General features: G+C 33.9%; 1 protein-coding gene across 2 annotated transcripts in view; it reads right to left on the bottom strand.

The window, feature by feature from the left end:
- Chl1 (cell adhesion molecule L1 like) overlaps positions 1 to 15,415 on the bottom strand; it is a 188,972-nt gene that overhangs the window by 54,111 nt on the left and 119,446 nt on the right. Inside the window, exons 4-7 of one of the 2 annotated variants that reach the window (XM_010629959.3) lie at positions 14,042 to 14,229; positions 3,292 to 3,414; positions 2,163 to 2,333; positions 1,198 to 1,245 (exon numbers count right to left, since the gene is read on the bottom strand). In XM_010629959.3, the coding sequence (XP_010628261.1) occupies positions 1,198 to 1,245; positions 2,163 to 2,333; positions 3,292 to 3,414; positions 14,042 to 14,229 (530 nt within the window). The remainder of the gene's footprint in view (positions 1 to 1,197; positions 1,246 to 2,162; positions 2,334 to 3,291; positions 3,415 to 14,041; positions 14,230 to 15,415) is intronic. The other variant, XM_010629960.2, reaches the window with a different exon arrangement.

Raw genomic sequence — 15,415 nt, 5'->3', positions numbered from 1 at the left:
AAGATAATCAGCTTCAGTAAATGATTAGCAAACATTTTTACTAACTACAAATTAATATGTTCTATATCTCTTTTTAGTAATAACTTTCAAATGCAATGGCCAATGAGCAGACTTCCATTTTTTACTGCAAATTTTGACTTCATTGCAAAAGTTACTATAAGGTGTTTTTTTGCATTCAATATCAAGGTAACTTTACCTTCTATGGAAAACAATTAGCTGATATTCTAACACTGTAAGAGAGGAATGCACAGCACAGGGAGCAGTGTATGTTTTGTGTAACTCTCTTATAATTATATATTTACTGAGAAATAACTGCCAAATGTGTACTGTGTGCAGTGATTTTTATTAAGTGCTCTGAAGATGCAGAAATATATACATTAAGTTAAAAGTTTGAAAGAAAATCATATTGGGAAAGAATCAATCCACCTTAAAATGGAGGGTGCTCCCAAGAGGAGCCCTCATCCACTTCTGGGCACAACACCAATACATTAGGAATCTAACTTACGCTGTTAGTCCACATGGTATAAAAATATTTCTTGCATTCATGTATATTATTCTTATCATTATAGAAAACTAGCCTACTGTATAATTCAGGCTTACTTAAGAATACTGCATAAACACAACTTCTACTAGGTAGCCTATGGATAAAATAAAATTGAATTTAAAAGTTTCCATACACAAATAGGGAAAGTACTGCCAACTCTATTCTTTTTCAGAAAGTCACAACGTATAGTGGCATAGTAACTGTTCCAATAAATCTTGCAAGAAAAAAAATAAACATTTAACTTTCTTAAACCCAGCATTTTCCTATTTCTTGTCACTATGACTTTTATCCCTTCTTCACAAAAAAACTATCAATCTTATACAACATATGAGATATATTGATAGCCCCAAAATAACTTCTCAATTAAATATCTACATTTATATTTATAGCTATAGCTTTGTATTTATGTAAACTATATCATAGGTAAACATACCAATATATTTACATAGTTATATATTTATAAAAGTCACTCCCTTTGCATATGTTCAAAAGGAGATGAGGGACAATTAGACCTTTGCCAACGGGTTTTCCTTAACAGAGATGCTAACATTTTACAAACTCATAAACAAAATAAAGAAAACACTCTAATTCAGAGATGATGATGAACTACTTAAAGTGAACATAAATGCCAACATTGTGCATGTCCAACTTACCATTGGAACTAATTTCTGTGGGTGAACTTGAGTCATTAGCATGCTTTACTGAAACAAAAAAAATGAAAGAAAAAAAAACGAACATAATGGTAGATGCTAATATCAGTAAAGAATGAAAAGCCAAATATTTCTCTCTGGAGAATTACAAAATGAGGCAAAACAATGCTTCACCAGAACATTATCTATGGGAATACAGGTTTAATTAATGAGAACAAAATGTAAATGATCTTTATCTTTCATTACTACACATTAAACCAGGTGGAAAATATTAAAATTATAAATCCATTCAAGAGAAGCTAGATTACCGAAAGGATGTTACAGTGAAGACTTGGCATTGGGTATCAACACAGCAAAGAAAAACATCAGACAATGCAATGGTGATGCCAACTATACAGTCAGGGAGCCGTTGAAGATAATTTCTTCACCTGGAATCTTATGGGGCTTCTTCCCACTAATTGCATTTCTCCATTTGAGAACCCAGATTGGCATTTGCAGAATCCAATAGGAACAAGAATCAATTAAAATAACTGTGCTAATTTGAGAAGAATAAAGAAAAACCTCTATGTTACAAAACTATTAATATTGATTGCTTTATGACTAAAATTTTTTCTCCCCCATTTTACATCTGCTAGTTTATCCAAGGTCACAGCAAATCACTGCCTGAGGCTTAATTGGAAAACCTTGGAATTTCATTTTATACTTTACCCACGGAAGATGCCTGGATCTTGCAGACACCAAAAGAAATACATTTGTACTGTGAATTGAGATTTGATTTTCTGGCTGCCAGAGACAGAGCTACTGTGGATTTGCAGCTGCAGATGTCTCTTTCATCTCGATGAAGTCTCTAGAGTTGAACTAAACAATGATGGAAAATACCAACCCAGCTTTAAATGGCTTCAGCTAGGATGAAATTATACACAAATTTGCATTCACCATGCACGATGGAATAAATTATTTGAACTTACAACTGTTAACTGTTAGTTTCATTGGCATTTTTTGTACGATCGTTCTTAATCTTGGAAATGCAGCAAAGCAGCAGTAATCATTCCGACTGTCTTTTTCTTCCACATTTGCAAAGTACAGGTCTCCCTTTTGGCTCATGTATACTCTTTCATCTTGTTCAATATGTTCTAACTCTGAAAAAAAAAAAACCTTATCATTGAAATGAGAAACTGCCCCTTAGGATTCCTTATCTCTTTTTTCATTTTTATTTCTTTTATGTTATTTCACTTGATTTGATTTTTCTTGTCTGCTCCCCCTATTTCTCTCAAGTCTGAGAGAGGAGCAATAAGTCAAGGGCAGTCAAAAATACTGGAAATCTCCCTGGATATAAGCTTCTTATCAGAGAAGTCCCACTCACTTTCAGGAGCTTGGGCATTCCACCTCCCTGACCTTCTAGGTCTCCACCTTTGCTCTCTGGATCTACATTGACTTATTTGAAAACTGATGAAATCAGGTAATGGTCTGATTCTTACTTTCATTTTCTTTGTGCTTCTTATCCTCCTTGTCCTGGATGCAGAATGGAAAGTGTGAGAATGACCAAAGCCTGGGGGGAATTTTAACTCTGTGGAAGATAATTTCATTCACTTTCTTCTAAGAGCTGTATAAGCACCATTTTTTTTTTTTTTTTTTTTTTTGGAGCCACAGTGTGGACCATCTAGGGAACACTGCTCAGGCTAGAGGTGAACTCTACAAGAACGTCGCGTTTCATATCAAGAGTCAACAAGTGCTTTTGGAAAATTATGGACAGAGGTTAATTAACTTTTGTGGTTCACTGTGTTCAGCAGGTAGAACATTGATACAGTATAAATATTAAGGTAGTGACACCAGCACAAGCCATAATCAATTCTGATATAGCTTATGTTTCAAAGATAAGTAAGTGGTTTAAGATACAGATGTATTTTCTTCACAGACAGATAGTATTATGGTAGTAGCCGCTCCTCTTTTCAAGTATGATAAAATGAGATATCTCTCATCCTTTTCTGGCGTTTCCACACACATACTTCAGTTTACATTCAGTTAACATTTAGAACTAGGGATTGTTATTTCCACGAAATATGAAATTACAGCATCCTATCATTGAATATTTCTTACCAATATTCATCCAATAGATGTGCAGAGGTGGGAGGCCTTTGGGAGGGTTGCATGGGAGGACAATGGGATCTCCTTCTTCTACATCCAGAGGCTCAATTTTTTCTTTTGGGAATTTTGGAACACCTGGTATAAAGGTCATTTTAAGACATTTGAAAATGAAGCATTACTGTCACAATAATGCAATATACTCTTTTAAAAAAATTGGACATTTAAAGAACTTTAACATTCTAGATTATCCTTTTTCTTGGAAATCCAAAGAGCTACTCTTTTACTCCAAAAACTCTCTGGAGATGCTTCTTGCATTCCCACCTCTCCTCTGCAAAGGTAAACATTACGAATATGCTTTGCATCCTCACACAATCTTAAAAGTACTTCAGCACTGTGAAACTTTACACAAAAATATTTTCACTATGTGACATCAACAAGCCAAAGAGATGTTTGTCATATTTTTCAGGGAAGAAGTGAAAGTCTTGGGATTTGCTCATTTTAGATTTTGATAAAATAAGAACTCTGTTTTTTCTCCAAACACTGTGATTTCTTTTGGGAAACTTTAAATCTCCTCTCTCTTGCTTTATTTTTAAGGCATTGCGTGTGATTGGCAAATATTCCAATCAGAGCTTTAACAACACTAAATAAAAAATTCAAAGCCCACAAGTAGAAATGGCGAGAGTGGATAAAAAGACAAACATGACCACTTTATGCTACAGACATTGGAGTCACTCACATAAATGAACAGTAATTGATGTAGGAAAAGAAATTTTCACATATTCCAGTTTACTGTTTCCTTCTCATACTGGAGTCAATTTCCTTAAAGATCAATGCAGTTGCAATCAAGATATAAGTTAGAACTCTGCAGAATTTGAAATTCAACACTAATGTTTAACATTTTTGTACAAGTATTTGTACTTATAAAGTTATTCAAAATTGATTCTTCCTGAACATTATATGGGCCCTTTTCAAATCTGTTGGAGGCTTTTGCATTATCGAGTTACACAGGCTCTGTGGAGAAGGATTACTTAAGACATTTATATTTATAATGGCCCTGACCTGGAGGAGTACCATCCCTGTGTTTTTTCTAGATTATCCTTTTTCTTGGAAATCCAAAGATCTATTCATTTACTGCAGATTTTCTTTTGGGTAGCCTTTTGTATTTTCTGTGTATTTGTCATACAGCCCCTTAACCCCCACTCCAGCCCTTCAAGAGTTCAGGGAATTTGCTGACATTTCTCTTATCGGTGGATGAGCTGGTTTCAATGAGTTCCCTTCCCTCTAAACACTCAGAACTTAGCACTGCAGAACTGAGTGTGGTAACCGGGTGCATCCGCATTACACAGCCCTTCCGTGGCTTTCCTTTTGACAACTCAGATCTTTGAATCCCTCTCTGCCTACCGGTGACATGAAATGGGCATTAAAAGATGGGAAGGAATGTTTGGTAGAGTCACTATATTTAGAGACTTCGGGTAAAATATCATGCCAGCTATGTGGTAAAGCTCTGACTATGATGAGGACAAATGCTAGGCACATCACTTTGAAGACAGTGTACTTCGTGCATATAAGATATAACAACTAATAAAATGATCACCTACCCAAAGCTCCAAATTGAGGTCACTAATATATTTGATGTAAACGAAGCCCTAAGCCTACTGGTATAGAAATTAGTAGTGCCATTAGATAGTAGTTCAAAGTGTTTACACTCAGATACAGGAAGCAACAGAGGAAGAGAACAAAGATTAGAAAATGGAAGAGGCATGTAATACTCTTCCATAATCAACAAACTTTAAAGAGCTTAATACGAATACATGGCTCATTGGATGCTATCTATAGTAAAGTAGATGATTAATAAGACATATAAATCCCTAATTGGAGAGCTGTTTCTTCAGAGCATGCAGAAAAATGTAGTGATTCAAGCAGATAATGCCGCCCGGGAAGCACTATCAACCCAACATTAATTGAATGGAGATTACAAAACTTTAATTCTTAAAATGTAAATATGTAACTCAACTGGCTTCTAAGGCATCAGTAATAAAAAAAACAGAAAATTTATAAGTGTACCAAATGCTTTAACACATGCCATCAATCTTTGCAGCAGCTTTTGACTAAAGATGAAATTAATATCAGGAAACGGGGAAGAATGATTATATGTTTATTAATTAGACCTCAGAAGGAACATTGTGAAGAAAATTAACATCTCAAGATTTTTTAAATAGATTATTCTTTAACTGTTAACCTGTTCATTCTAGTACCACACTATAAAGTGAAAATTTTAGCATTTATAGATAAATGCTGGATTTTTCTTACTATAAATCAATGTAGTTATGAAGTCAAGCTCAATTCAAATAAAGAGTTAACTGCATTTAAGAGTAACCCGAACCAGTTAACTTTACTAGTTGTGTTTCTTTGATGATAAACATTAGCAGTGTTTCATGTACAGAGAGGCAGTTGTCTTAAAAGAGAATTATAAACAATAACTTGTTTGCATGTGGGGCAACTATACTCCTCTGCTCGCTAACATATTTCCAATGAGCACTCCATCAATGCCAAGAACAATGACTTAACTCTTCTGTTTCTTTCTTTTTTGTTTGTTTGTTTGTTTGTTTGAGACAGGGTCTAGTCTCACTATGTAGTTGAGACTGACCCGGAACTCACTATGTAGCCCAGGCTGGTCTCGAACTCACATTGATCCTGCCTCAGACTCCTGAGTGCTGGGATTACAGGCGTGCGCCACCAAGCCCAGCTTAACTGTTACATTTCAACAAGCCTGGACTTGATCCTAAGTGGCCTCTCTACAAATGGATTGGCATCCATGTATATAACAATATCTATCTACCTAAAAAGTACATATGAATATTCAGAAATCCAACTTACAAGGAAGCCAAGATAACATCGATTTCCTTTCTACAGAATGTTACTGTCAATTCATTTCCATCATCCCTACAAACAGCTTCCATCTTTTTAATATTCTCCACAGTTTATTTTCATGTTTACTCAGTGCAGACTGCAAATTTCTCGTAAGTACCCAAAAAATATAAGTGACACTCAAATAAATATATTTGTTTACGGCTAGTGTCTTGATGACTTTTCCAGTTAGAATTCATAGTAGAAAACCTTTAATAGAAATAAGCATGAACTCTGCTGGACTACTAACAAGCTTTTCAAACTTACCATCTTGGTTTTCTCAATAACAGCATGTGGAAAAAACATCTGCATACTGAAACAGAGAAGATGCCTGACAAAAGATTTTTCCAACACCTTGCCCAAGAGCAGCCCACCCTTTTCTTCTTACCTCTTTTTAAAAACTTTATAATAAAAATGTATAAAGTGAGTTTTGTACTTATTATATACATTAACAATAGATCTTTTCTCTATCTGATCAAAGCTGATTCTTCACTTAAAAAGGGTGTGTGGGTGGGGTGGGGCGCAGTGTACTTCACAGATTGGACATAGCTGTAGGATATTTTAAAGGATAAATTGGGTTCTAAGCCAAGTGTTTTAAAAAACTGTCGATATGCCTTCTGATCGATATCTTTACTTTTGTGTATCTCCTTTTACTTTCCTTGGCATCCTAATGTCCTTGGAAATAATCTCTCAAAGATCCTCAGAAGCATAGATTAGATGCTTTTTAATACTGCGGTTTTATAAAACCAAAGGTATATAATGCCAACATGTTTAAGAGAGAAACCAGTATTGAAATGGCATCAGCACATTTTTACCTAAGTGTGTGTGCAAGTAACACACGTACAGAAATAAGCTAGCCAAAGAAGCACAGAAGGTTGTTCTGCACCTGACCCTAATTTTGCCTTTAGACTATATCATAACAGTTTCTATAATTTTATCCTAATATTTGAATTAAATGTTTCAGATGTGGATGTGGCAGATGGGGCAAAGTGCTGCATTTTTTCTGTAGGACTTGTGATTTGTTTATTGAATTATTTTACCCCTTTCCCAGCACTGGCCTAATCTTCCTAAACTGATGATCTCTTTTGACTTGGCCTGTTTACAGGACTAGCCTGGGGAAGTTTGCAGTGCCTTACATTTTGCTTGATCGTGCTGGGCTAATTGCTAGCAGCCTGCCACCATTACCACAAATGCATGCTACTGAGCTCACAGGCTGTATTCCCACTAACTCCAGTTTCCATCTGTAAAGAGATTTAATTGATTCCTATTTCTTGTAGAACACTCCATTAATCCACTTAGAACTATAAAAAAATCACACTACCTTTCAATCCAAAAGCTTGTGTTGAATTCACACTTAGAAAGGACACCCATTCAGCCCATTTTATTCCCGTCGTTCACAAAATCTGACAGATGAGTGAAAAATCCTTAGCTTTAATATAACCTTTAAAATTCCAAGTTATAATTTCTACTGAACAGCACTGATCTTCCGTAGTTGGTACGTACACATTAGAAGAACATAGCACATGGTCCCATACATTGTGCTTCCTTATTTGCTTTTCTCAGAAGAGTGGTAAAATCCAGGGCTTTTCTTAAGGAAACTGTTTTGAAATATTTCAGGAAAGTGTCCAAATGTAGAAACCTGGCATGTTAACAGTTCTACTTGGTTCTCATTAAAACAGAGAGTTTTCACTCCTAAGTCTATCATTGCTTAAACTACTTTAATAGCATATGAAAATCATGTAATTCCTTTCAGTCATTCTTTTGTTGGTCTACCAAGCAATAAATCATTCACTAATAATACGCATTCTTGCAGCATGTGCAAGACAATGCAGGAAAGGAAAATACGATAGCACAACACCTTTCTCACTTTTAAGGATTCTAACTAATACACATGAAATCCTGAAGAGTAAGCAACTAAGTGCTTTACACTCTCTAAAGAATCTACCACAGTGGGCTGGGGATTTAGCTCAGTGGTGCTGCTGCCTGCTTCCCAAGTGCAAGGTCCTGAGTTTGACCAGCAATAAAAAAAAAAAAAATTACAATAGCACTTCTTATAATAACTAAAAAGTGAGAACAGCCATCAACCTGTGAATAGATAAATACAATGTGATATGTCCAGTTCATAGAACACTATTCAGTAATAAAAAGGAACAAAGTAATGATATAAGTAACAGGGTGAATAAATCTAAAAACCATGCTAAATTAAAGAAGTCACATGGAAATGAGTCATACAAATGATTCCTTTTACATGAAATGTCTGGAAAAGTAAATTCATAGAGACAGACATTCAGTTGGTATTTGCCTAAAATAAGAGCTTGACTGCTAATGGACACAAGGAACTTCTTGGGATGTTAGAATTGTTCTCATACTAGATTATTATGGCATTGTGCTAAAAATTTTAATAAAAACGCAGTGGCTTAAAACAGTTAAAACCATAATATTAAATTATAGCTAAAATTTGTTTTAAAAATCAGGGAAAAGAAAAAAATCCCAGTAGGCTTGAATAGATTAGGAATGATACTTGGAGAAAGAAGGTCTGAAACTTGAAGCATGGGTAGCAGTAAATAGTCAATGTAGAATTACTTCTGCTATCATTTTAATTCTATCAATGCACGGAAGATAAGAAAATGGCTTCCATTCTCCAAGACCCACTAGTCATATTTATTGGATTTAAATTCCATAGAGTCAGTCTTCTTTTTTATTCACTGTTATATTCCAAATTACTATGGCTAAGGGGGTGAAGGGAGGGCAGGGACAAGGGGAAAAAATGAGAAACAAGACCTGTCATGTAAAGGTACAAGATCCCAGTAATGAATGTAACTGGACTGTATACCTAAAATGCATCAATAAACTCAATGAGAGGAAAAAAAAAAGAAAACAAAAAACAACTTACTACTGCTAAAGTGTAGAATCATGTTTCCAACAGTTCACAGTTCCCATGGTGCTGGTGAGAGGCACTGAGCCTTGGAGAGACGGAGCCCAGCAGGAGGTGCTTCAGCTAAGGGAGCCTATGTGCCCTTGAACAGGACAGTGGGGCTTGGCCCCTTTGTCTTTGTCTTTGCTCCCTGACTCTTGAGGTAAGGAGATTTCACTCCTCCACACATCCCACCAGGATGTGCTGCCTCATCATGAATTCAAAGCAATGAAGACATCCCATAAAGGATGCGGAGGCAAATACATTCTCACTTTGTACATGGATTATCTCAGTACTTTTTTAAGGGGATGGAAAGCTGACCAACACAACTAGAAAACGTTGACTCATGAAGATAGTTTAATAAAGACTTCACTAATTCACTAAGTTTCTGTGCCACTGTTAACAGAATAGTTAAGTGATATATCACATATTTGTAAATGGTACATTTTGTTGGATAGTTTGGTGGTTTTTCTCTTCACTTTCCCTATAGAACTCCATTGGAATAGTGTTGAAAATACAAAAATAAACATTGTTTATACATTTTTTATTTATAGTAATAAAAGGACTGAGAGTTAAAACCCTAAAACTCAAATCACTAAGTTTGTGTCATTATAAAAGAAGAATCAACTCTGTACAGCTTAAGAGAAAAATCAATTGTTAAAGGTTGTAGGAAGGTTTAGGTGGATTCTGATGTATGTACTCCTAAGGATTGGAGTGGTCATCGTATTCAACATCACATACAGATGATTACAGAAAGCTGTCAGATGATGAAATAATTTCAGGAAAGACTGGAAATGATGCATAAAAAACCTAATTTATTTTTGCTCTTCTCTACAATAGCAGAAAAATAAAGCAATTACCCACAACACAGTTGAATTTCAGCTATTAATTTCAATAGTATCTTATTGTGGCCAGAATTAACTTAATATTGTTCATATCTTCATTTATTTGCTTAGGTAACAAGAGAAAATACTCAAAAATCTTCTAGAATCTTACATTAAATTGTGCCATTTCTTTCTCTGTAATAGATCTAGGTACTTGTGTTTTCCTTTGTATTTCCATAGCAACCACTAGAATTCAGGTTAGGGATCACCATAATGCCATGTCTTCTACAATAGATAGCTAATCTCTCTCTCTCTCTCTCTCTCTCTCTCTCTCTGCATATATGTGTTTCTGCTTTTTTTCTTTCTCCTTATTTTGTAATCTTATTTTAGTTAAGTATATATTTATATTAAAAGTATATGTACACGTTAAATACATGTACACATATATACAGATCTTCTTAGGTAAATATGTGGGATTGGTTCCAGTACCACACCATGGATAGCTAAATTTGTGATGCTCATGTCTTCTATATTAAAAAAGTATTTTCTTATAACCTACACATATCCTCCTGCATACTTCAAGTCATCTTTAAATTTCTTTTAATAAAATGGAAATACTCAATACTCTCTGAATAACTGTTGTACCGGTATTGATTAGGGAGTAAGGACAAGGCAGACAGTCTTACACATTCATTACAGTTCTCGTTTTCATTTTCAAATATTTCCTATCTGAAATTGACACAACACCTGCAAATGCAAAGGGTGACTATATAAATAATACAGTCAAATAATCCTCAGCTACAGGCTTCAAGGTGATGCTTGCTAATCCAGATTTCGTGGGTGTTTCCTATTGAACGTCATAATTTAAAATCCTGAAGTCACTTTCCAAGTGCATATGTTGCTGCTCTGTCCTTTATTGTTGCTACAGCAGCTAGATAACCCAGAACCCCACTTCAGATCAATCACTGTGCCACATGCTTACTCATTTTGAGAATGTAAAAGGTCATACAAAGAAAGAAGGAAATACAGCCGATACCTATTTATGCCCTACACACTTACACAAAGAACACCATCATGACCTTTTTTTCTCCTGCCTGCCCAGCCCCTCCTACTTTATTAGAGGTAATTACTGTCCTGAATATGTGGTAATCTTTCTCTTGTTTTTCATGAAAATGATACCGCATAACATTATACTTCTAGTCAATATGAATAAAATCACACTGTATGTATTTCTCCAAGATTTGCTTTTATAGTTCAACATATTCCTGGGATTCTTCTCCTGCTGAGTATTTTTTCTGGATGAATAAACCTCAGTTTATTTATCCATTCTACTATGACTGGACTTTTGGATTTTCCTCAATATTTTTTGAAAAATTCAAACAATGCTACCACAAACATTCTGGTGTATACGGACAGGGGACATATAGATGGGGGAAGGGGCTATGGGCTACAGGTGATCACACATTTAAAGAGGTGAGGACAAAAAAAGCAGTAAAATATCCACTCATCAATGGTGGATAAGAGTTCCAGTGGCTGCACCTGAAAATGTTACTCTGACTGCGTGATATTTCTCAATAGTAAAGTATCAAATTCCTTTATTATTTAGATTACCATTGTACTATTTTCTGATCATTAATTTTTCTGATTATTAATGATGTTGAACACAGTTTCATGTTTTCATTGGGCATTTCAAGTCACTTTGTTGAATTTATTTCCTGCTTCTATACTATTTTTTCCTTCACTTTGTTCTATGACTTTTAGTTATCTCATTAGTTTTTACCCTAAAATTGTATTACCTGTAAAAGTTACATAATTTTCATCTTTTCTCATGTAATATGTTAATATGATAAATGTTCTCCTAAATAATGCCATTCCTTCACCAAATGTTTTGTTACATAGTTTTCATTATCATCACTTCAAAATTTTCCTCTCTTACCATTGTTATTTGATACATGAATTTAAAAAAATATTGATTAGCTTTCAAAGATACAAGACTTTTTAGTTAACTTGTAACATTGATTTCTGACTTAGTTGCACTTTGATCAGATTTTCTTCACAGCTAAATATGTCATCAAATACAATCTTTTTTTCATATGCCTGGAAAGTGCATTTTATATGTATAGGTACAAAATTCTATAAATGTTTATTAGCTGGAGCTAATAACTTATTTAAATCTTGTGTGTTTATAGATGTCTTCCTTTGCTTGAATAACCAAAATTGAAAGAGATATGTTAATCTCTCCCATTATCATAAAAGATCTGAGTATTTCTCTTCATATTTTTGCTTCCCACATTACTGTATTGTAAATACCTATTGAATTAATCTCCAGGAAAATGTTTTAGGATAAATGTATTTTGACTGATATTACTGTAGTTATAACTATCTTCCTTTTGATAACACTTATCTAGGATATTTTTCATCTTTTAGTTTCAATAATCCTGTACCCTTATGACTTAGATGCTTCCATTTTACCATTTTTTCACATTTTTTTCTTTTCCCTTATTTCCTTTCCCCTACCCTTCCCACTTCTCCTACACCTTTAGCCCTTTTCTTCCTATTTCACATTGTCAATTATACCATTAGGACCTTATGTACAATTATAGCTTTTCACACCAGACAAACTATTCGGTATTTACACATGTGTGACTTATTTATTTCACTTAAGAGTATATTCTCAATATGCACATTTATTTTACTTAGTCTTGGCATATATTAATTTGGTATATATTTCTGTTTATTTTTACCTTTGTATCTTTCTGCTTGTCTATTTTTCTTCTTTCTTACTTTTTTCTTCTACTCCCATGAACCACACAGTTTGATAATCATTTACCTTTTCTATATTTTTAATGTAATTATGAATTTTAGGATGTATATTTTAGTTATAGGAGTATAAATGACCTATGGTCTCTCATGTATAATTATATAGTATTTACAATTTAAATACAATGTCATTAGTTAACTTAAAAATGTTCTTTACATTTTATTTCTCTAAACTTTGTGTATATTCTGCCCCATCTCAACCACAACAAGTATATATATTCTCCCACCTCTAGGACTTTCTCTTTTTTCCCATTAAGTTTATTGTTACATTTAAAGCAAACAGTACAGTTACATTTATCATTGGGATCTTGCACCTTTTCATGATATGTCTTGGTTCTTATTTTTCCCCATACCCTTGCCCTCCCTTCACTTTCTTTCATTTACTTCAGTTTCTAGGGCTCTGCAAGAAGAAATGATTGAATAGAAGCTGACGGACCATTTCATATATAAGAATTTATCCTATGAATCTTTTGTTTAGGATTATGTAAATTTAGGAAACTTAAGATCAATGAAATCAAAAGACCAAATACTAAAGATAGTTATCATATATCTCATCACATATGCAAAATGTGCTAATAATTAAGTAAATTAAGTTTTCTGACAATTGGTAGTTAAAAACATACTTAGTAGCAATATGTTTTCTGGTTTCTCATGTTTTTTATTTCTAGCAGAAATACCCATAGCTCATTCTCCTCTCCTAGTGGGCACACATTATTTAAGTAAGTGAGGCAATGCAACTTGTTTTGCTACATCTAACAAAAGGAGTACAAGTTGCCTGGTACTTGGTCACTGGACATTTAGGAACCCTCATATAACTGTTTATTCTCTGTGTCCCAGACTCTTTGACACAGATTATGTGGGTCATACGATACAACCCAAGGCTGATGGTGTCTGCTTCAGCTAGAAGCACCAAGAAGGTTGCATGAAGAGCTGCCCAGAAGAACTACCAGACCCAGTGACCTCTATCATCAAGAGGTGCCTTTGTGTTGACCCACGTGCACTGGAATTATCTGTTACTGCAGATTAATTTAGTTGAATCTAACTAATAATACATTTAACTTAGTTCTCATCATGTAAGGTAAAAAGGATATCTTTCCTAAGTTAGATATAAGGTTACTGAAACACGGCAAAAAAAGACAGAAATAAGATTATTAAACTACCTAAAATGTACCAATAAAATCAATGAGGAAAAAAAAAGATCATTAATCTAATAATGATTAATTTTACAGAACACTACATAATACCTATCTAAAGATTAAAAACAGTTGTAAAATGAAAACTTCATTGTAACACTTACTTGGAACTATAAATTCTATTTCTTCTGACATAGCAACTCCTAGTTTATTAGAAGCGTAACAGCGATATTTCCCTTGATAATGAGATATGTGCCCCTCATTTGGAATCTTGAATGTTCCTGAATTATTAGATGCAATTATCCGAGCATCAGAAAGATCAAAATGCTTGTCATCCTTAGTCCAGGAAAATCTGTAAAATAAAAATAAATTCAATAATCCCCCAAATTCATAGTTTCTCAATTTTTAAATGTATTTATACAGATTAATAAAACCAAGATGCTAAAATATATACAGTAGATAATAACAGAATATAAATATTGATCTCAGAAGAACCTGAAAAATCTTATAAGCCATGAAAATGCATTGACAACTGAGAGGATAATATTGAAGGTAGGTTTTGTTTTGCTCCTTTTAATTTTAAGTTGTTTAAAAATGTTTTTAATTAAAATGCAATGTGGATTATTATTAATATTTTAAAGAGTAAAACAACACTTCAATATAATATATAATATGCTTTGGGGTATGTATTTGTAAAGAGCTTATTCAAAATCAAGAAACACAAGATCAAATTTTATTACTTGATTCTGATTTCCTACTAGCACTTTTATACTTATTTGTCATATATTTAAAACCATGCTGACTTAAATTTGCCAAATGAATCATTTCAATTTTATACTGGTACTGAACACAATTTTTACACAAACATTATCTTATGTCATACAACAATTTTATTTACTTATTTCAACATTTTCCTCTTGATTGTGATTTTAAAAAACCTTACAAATTCTTTTTACTACTTGTCCAAATATTTCTGTATGCCAGTTACTTAGAAATAAGATCAGTTATCAGGGGATGGGGAAAAAATAAGAACCAAGATGAATTATGTAAAGGAGCACATTTCCAATTATGAATGTCATTATATTGTATACCTTAATTCTATCAACAAAATTAATTTTTAAAAATCAGTTGCCTGATAGTAAAAGAATTTTATACAGTCTTTGGCAAATGTTGAAGAATTTTATACTACAAGAAAAGTACACAGTTACATTTTGACCACACTGTGAGAGTCTCATTTCTGTGGACAGTGATGTGAAAAGCCTCGTGTAACGTGTGTAAAAAAAACAAACTTCATTTCTATAAACATAACTATCATTTCCTTGGAAACCTTGAGGTTCAATCGTGTGGTTTCAGCTGGACACAGTGGTGCATGCCTGTAATCCCGGCACTCAGGAGGCTGAGGCAGGAGGATCGCAGTGAGTTCGAGACCAGCCTGGACTACATAGTGAGTCCCAGGTCAGTCTTAACTCTATAGTGACAGCCTGTCTCAAAAAACCAAAAAAAAAAAAAAAAAAAAAAAAAAAAAAAAACTATTTTTT

The sequence above is a fragment of the Fukomys damarensis genome, unplaced genomic scaffold (genome assembly GCF_012274545.1).
Source record: "Fukomys damarensis isolate Sample0158 unplaced genomic scaffold, DMR_v1.0_HiC HiC_scaffold_28, whole genome shotgun sequence".
NCBI classification, from domain to species: domain Eukaryota; kingdom Metazoa; phylum Chordata; class Mammalia; order Rodentia; family Bathyergidae; genus Fukomys; species Fukomys damarensis.
The sequence above is the reverse complement of the archived record's forward strand: the minus strand, read 5'-3'. Positions and strand labels throughout refer to the sequence as shown.